The 6,179-nt window shown below is 35.4% G+C and overlaps 1 protein-coding gene across 2 annotated transcripts in view; it reads left to right on the top strand.

The window, feature by feature from the left end:
* megf6 (multiple EGF like domains 6) overlaps window positions 1-3,878 on the top strand; it is a 386,160-nt gene extending 382,282 nt beyond the window's left edge. For both annotated transcript variants that reach the window (XM_039759556.1, XM_039759564.1), the window contains 4 exons: window positions 556-684; window positions 1,647-1,775; window positions 2,209-2,337; window positions 3,324-3,878. In XM_039759556.1, coding sequence (XP_039615490.1) covers window positions 556-684; window positions 1,647-1,775; window positions 2,209-2,337; window positions 3,324-3,388 — 452 coding nt within the window. In that variant the 3' untranslated portion in view covers window positions 3,389-3,878. The remainder of the gene's footprint in view (window positions 1-555; window positions 685-1,646; window positions 1,776-2,208; window positions 2,338-3,323) is intronic.
* Window positions 3,879-6,179: the final 2,301 nt, after the last annotated feature.

Consider the following 6,179-nt stretch of genomic DNA (forward strand, 5'->3'; position numbering starts at 1 on the left):
CAATAAAAAGGAAATCAGACTCTCTAACTGATGAAGTATGAGCCCAAGCTTGCTTATAGTAATTGACGCACCTTTAACCAAGGCAAATAAAGGAATGAAAGAGAATGAATATTAAACACAATTGCAGCTTTGCAGTTCTTTCAACTTTCCCAAGCTAAAGTGAACACTATATAATGTTTGTATAATCCAGCTGACATTTCAGGCCATTTGTTGCATAATATATAGCACTTTTTATGTTGCTGGATGCTGTTTTTTTCTTTCCCTGATTGTTTTTTTTTTGTTTAGTTTGGCATATTTTATCATATTTAAAGTATTTCCTTTTTACTGCTATTCAGAGAATAAGAGTGAGAATTCAGATGTAATATACAGAAAACAAAGTATGAACTTGAACAATGTAAAACATACAGTAGGTGGCACTGAATCCCTATTTAATAAATGATTCATTTTGTGCATTTAAACCCAGATTTTCCAAATGGTATAACGCTGTATACCCATGTAAATCTGTTTCATGCTTCTGATATGCATAGGTATCTAACACAATTTTCATTTCTTTAGGCTGTCCTTCTGGATTTTATGGGTATTTTTGTGCTCAGACATGTAACTGTAAGAATGGTGCTTCATGTGAGCCGCAGACAGGAGAATGCCTTTGTCCAGCAGGATACCATGGAGCTCAATGTGAAAAAGGTATATTGAGAATGACTCTCGTGATTATCTTTTTACCTTGTTTACTGTAAATTATGGTTGTAGTCTGTAGTCAAAATTAAGATGGGTCAGTTCACATTTATATATAAGATTTTCCATTCTCAAAAGTACTTTTCCTTCATTTATATAATTGGTTTCTTTGGCTTTTTTTTTTCTTTTTACATTTTATACCCTACTCCACTTAGTTTTGGTCCATCATACCAATCACATCTTTCCGGCTTATGTTGGCTATTGTCACAATGTCTAATTCTTTGTTTTTAAGAATATTAACAAGGTGGAACAAATATGTGTGCATACAGTGTCACAGATAAAATGAGATGGATGGTTCCTTACCTGGCCTGAATGTCTTTATAATGGAAGGTCATAAATGGATAGGTTAATTGCTAGGGAATTTGCATTCAGGGGGCCATCATAATAATAGCAGCACAGAAGGAAATTGCCTCCCGGGACAATTTATATCCCCGATACACAGGATAGCAGCATTGCTCCCTTTAGTATATCCATGTGGCAACATGAGAGTTGTAGTCCTGATGGGCAGCCCTCTTGATGTACTCAGGAGACCACACAGGGGAGCTGCTGGAGGAGCTCTTCTCCAATTCAAGGAGGTCCCACCTGACCCAAAAGTGCTTCCTGGGTGTAATGCTGTGGCACTGAAACTACTTCCAGGTCCAGCATAAAAGAAAAACCAACACTTGCCTGTGGAGGAGTAAAGAAGAAAGGAAAAGAACAGAACTGTTATTAGAATGGAGATTGTGGATTGGAACCTGTCATTGTTAAATAAAATAAAATAAGATCATTTATACCTGGGACTGTCTCTGTGTTGTTGTGTCTAGGGTTTTGGCTTAGAGATGCCACATCTAATAATCAAAAAAAAAAAAATCAATGTTAGCTGAATAAAGAACAATGATTTCTGAACAGTGGAGTCATAATATATCTCTCTACAGGCTGCAGTTACGGGACATACGGAGAGAACTGCCAACATCGCTGCCACTGTGATGCAGGTGGACCCTGTGATGCAGTAACTGGAAAATGTATTTGTTCCCTTGGAAGAACTGGAGAAATGTGTGATACTGGTAAGAAACTGATTACAATAATTTGGGAAAAAAATGTCTGTATTAACTGAGTGTACCTTAAATGATCTACAGTATGTTTATCGTTTCACTGCATTATGTGCCAAGTGTGTAATGTATTTCAAATGTCTTGTTTAATTTTGATTTGTAAAAACACTTCTCTTACGTTTCATATATTCTGAATTTACAAGTGTAATGCATTTTTCAATATAGAAATAAAACATGGAGATGCAGTGGTCCAGAAATAGACTGCTGCCCATTCAGGTTCACTTACTGCCTTGCAGGACAGATTCCAGTCACCAGCCACCCTGTACTGAATTAAGAATATTTAAGAACGTTTGCTATGTTACAGTATATAAATTAAATGATGTTATATAATGTATAATGCTATATGCTGTACATTTTGTGAGTGTATATTTTGTTTTTCTTTGTGAAGACTGCAGAATCAACCAATATGGACCTGGGTGCTTGCTGACATGTGAATGCAGCAGTCAGGCTCAATGTAACATTCACAATGGAAACTGTATATGTTCCTTAAATTGGATGGGACCTACATGTTCAGAAGGTAAAGTATAAATGATCCATATCAGCAGTGTTAAATTAAAAATCACACACATTTGACATTTAGTTTAAAATGCCACAGCATGCCACTCTTCTAAAATAGACAGACCACTCAGGGAGTTCATATGTGGACTGTTCTGGCCCTTGAGTTTTTTTAACCATTGTGTCCCTGTTTTGGATTAAGAGAAGCCTGGCTGGAACAGGCACAAGCCACAAAGCTTTGAACTTTATGATAAAAATGAAGTGTTTGTGGAACTCTGGTTTAGCACAGGGAAACCATGCAAACTTCATAGCACCCCAGCAAGCAAGTACTATAAAGTAGAATTTCTACTTTCTTCGCCACTGTTATTGTCCTGTGAAGACTCTTGACGTTAAAATGAGAAGTTTAGAACAGGCTTCAACTTAACAAGTCATGGTGCTTAATGAGCGATTCAAAGAGAGGCAATATTTTATGTCTAGTATGCATAATATGTCCCATGTAGTAGCACATCACTGGGGTAGAGAAAAGCAAGCAGCACTATTCTACAGTAATTTGGACAGCAACAGAGCAGCAACTGACTTGGTTATCTAAGATAGGTGTCCTCTCCTTTCTTTCCCATAACTAATTCACTGCAAATAGTAGGCACAGTGCCTTACTGATCAGCTTTGTTTAAAATCCCGTAATAATGTACTTTTATACACTATAACGTGATACATACAGCAAAAAGATTGGATCACTGATCACCTTTATGTTTTTTTTTTTAATTTGACAAACATTACTATCAAGTATGGCTGGCTTTGTTCAAAAAGACCTGGAATAAGTAGCAGGAAAAAATGAGTGTTAAAAAGATGAATATCAAGCATTATACACTTCAAACTGGATGCATTTCTGCCCACCTTAGCAACCAACATTTTAAAAGTATATGATAATCATCCATACTGAAAGCTAAAAAGTCTAGCATCTCTAAAACATGTATTTCATTCTAACACTTTTTATCTTCATTGTTTCAGGTGGGCCCCAGATTACTGAGCAAGCACAAGGAACTGATCTTGTAAAATACTCTGCACCTCAGTAATTTTCAGACAAGTATTATCAGGTTATACCAGGAAACATTTTCTCAAAGTGGAGAACTGCAAGAGATAGCATTCCAGAAGAAAGAGCTTTGCTTGCTTATTTTTTTTTTTTTAGCTCATTCTACTTTTGTGAAGTACAGGACTGACCAACACATATCATTTCTCTTCTTCAGGTGCCAGGCAGTTTTCTTTTTAAGAATGGAACACGTGTTTGTTACATTCATGTAAAAACATTTTTATCTCAATCATTAGAATGACTTTTTCTTACATCGTCCTCTAGGTATCCTGCTGTACAATACTTTGTTATGGTATATAATGGGGCTGATTTCTCTTATTAGGTAGTGTGTTGCCTTTCACACTGCCTAAAAGTGAGTCTCTCAAGAGTTCATTAATGTATTGTTACATTTTTATTTCACATATTTTTCTTTCTTGTATTCTTTAGTCTAGTTAAAGATCAGATGTGAGCTTTTAAAGTAAATTGCTGTGAGTGTACGATTTTTACCTAAGTCCTATGCTTTTTTTATGAACTTCATGTTTATAGAGCTCTGATTTTTCTCACAAATGTGATTGCATTGAGTTCAGGGGTACACAAGAACAATATAATGTATAAATATGAAAGAGGCAGCAGACATCCTCTGTATAGCATGAATTAACCTTGATATTGCAAAATGGTACTTGGATAATTAGTTCAACAAATTAGTTGTGTAGCACAATTGAACAAAGGTTATCAATGGTTAGCAATTTCTATTCCTGAATGTATACTCTGTTTACCAGGAAACATCGACCTGATATTTAGATTTTGTAAATATGTAATATAATATATTAGGCTATATTACCAGAATTTACAAACTGATTTGACAACAATCCCTTCAATATTGCATCTTTCTTACCACACAGTTACTAACAGCAGCAAATCCATGTATTCAGAGCAACATGAGTTTCCGATACGGGTGTTGGGTTTCAGGTGAGAATCCATCTGCATAAAGTATACCAAATACTGTAAGAATATCCATGGCTCTGACAGGTTTTCTCTCCAGAATTAAGTTACTTGTCTCTTACACTAATGTTTGTACAACGGTTATGCCAAAATAAATATAGCTACACATGTGGCACTAGTGTGTTCCTGTCAATCTACATTGACTTAATATCCTTCATTCTAACAGCATCTAACTATGCACATTCCAGAAAGAACATTTGTAAGAACATTAGAACAATCTAGATGAGAACAGGCCATTTAGCCCAGCAAGCTTGCCAGTCTTATGCACTTAATTATTCTAAAATAATATCAAGTCTAGTTTTGAAAGTCCCTAAAGTCATATGTCTTAAAACACTACTTGATAACTTATTCCATGTGTCAATGTTTCTCTGTATGAAGATAAATTTCCTGATGTGCAAAATTTACCCTAACAAGTTTCCAACTGTGACACTGTGTTCTTGATGAAATCATTTTAAAATAACCGTCTTGATTCACTGTACTAATTCCCTTCATAATTTTAAACATTTCAATCATGTCTCTTCTTAATCTCTTTTATACATAAACTGAAAAGGCTCGGCTCTTTCCTTATAATTTATCCCCTTGTACCCCTGGAATGAGCCGAGTCGCTCTTCTCTGAATTCTTTCTAGCGTCGCTATGTCTTTTTTGTAGCCAAAACTGTACACAGTACTCCAGATGAGGCCTCACCAGTGTGTTATAAAGGTTGAGTATAACCTCCTTGGACTTGTACTCCACACATCGTGCTAAATAACTTAACATCCTGTTAGCCTTCTTAATGGCTTCTGAACACTGTCTGGCAGTTGATAGTGTCAAGTCCAACTGTGCCCCTGTGTTCTTGATGAACTCATTTTAAAAAGAAACAGTCTCAATCCACTGTACTCATTCCCTTCATAATTATAAACACTTCAATCACATTTCCTCTTAATCTTCTTCTGAAGGTTTAAGTTGAAACTACAACAAAGAAAAAATTACAACTGAGAAATCCAAAGTCAAATTTAATTTTGAATGTAAAATATTAATGATGAATGCACAATAATCTCTTGACAAACATGCCAACTGAGAGAGAAACCATATTGCAGCACAAATGAAAACAAGATAATGGGCGCAATGTTACGTAAATCTATCATTTTGATTTTTCAGCAAAAAATGAGAAACTTTGGTTATGAAGGAATACTCAAGTGCCATGTGATGACTTGTAGGCAGGCAGGAACATGACGTATGACTACAATCCTTTCGGCAGCATGATGTGTTGTGATCAACTGGCCCGCATTTTAGGGTTATAGGAATGTGTAGATAAACCATAAATGAACACTGGACATAAACTGTTACAAAGAAGGAGGTGTCGTGTCCTGTTCTCTATTCATTGGAATACATTTGTCAACCAAACCTAACATTTTTATAGCAGAGTGAATTTTGACACTGGTCAGTAAACATTTCAGGAAAGACCCATTATGGAACAAATGTGGCTAGAATTCAAGCTAAATTTCCTTATTAACCTATATTGTTACTATTACACCTTTTGGTAGACAATTCAAAAAATTTTTTTTATTAGAAAAAATGTGTTTTTTATATTTTTAACACTTATCCTGTAATTCAGTATTTTTAATTGCAATATGTTTTCTTCTAAAGCTTAACAAGTTTTGAGAGTTTTAGGAAAAATTGGTAAATATCATCTTGCATCTCATTATCCATCCTGATCCTACACACTTGGCTATCCCATTTTGGGATCATAAGGTTTTAGTTAACATGTATGTTGTGCAGGGAGGCACCCTTCTTTAGATTGTAATCCTGATGGAGA

This window comes from Polypterus senegalus, chromosome 1 (genome assembly GCF_016835505.1).
Source record: "Polypterus senegalus isolate Bchr_013 chromosome 1, ASM1683550v1, whole genome shotgun sequence".
In the NCBI taxonomy this organism is placed as follows: Eukaryota; Metazoa; Chordata; class Cladistia; order Polypteriformes; family Polypteridae; genus Polypterus; species Polypterus senegalus.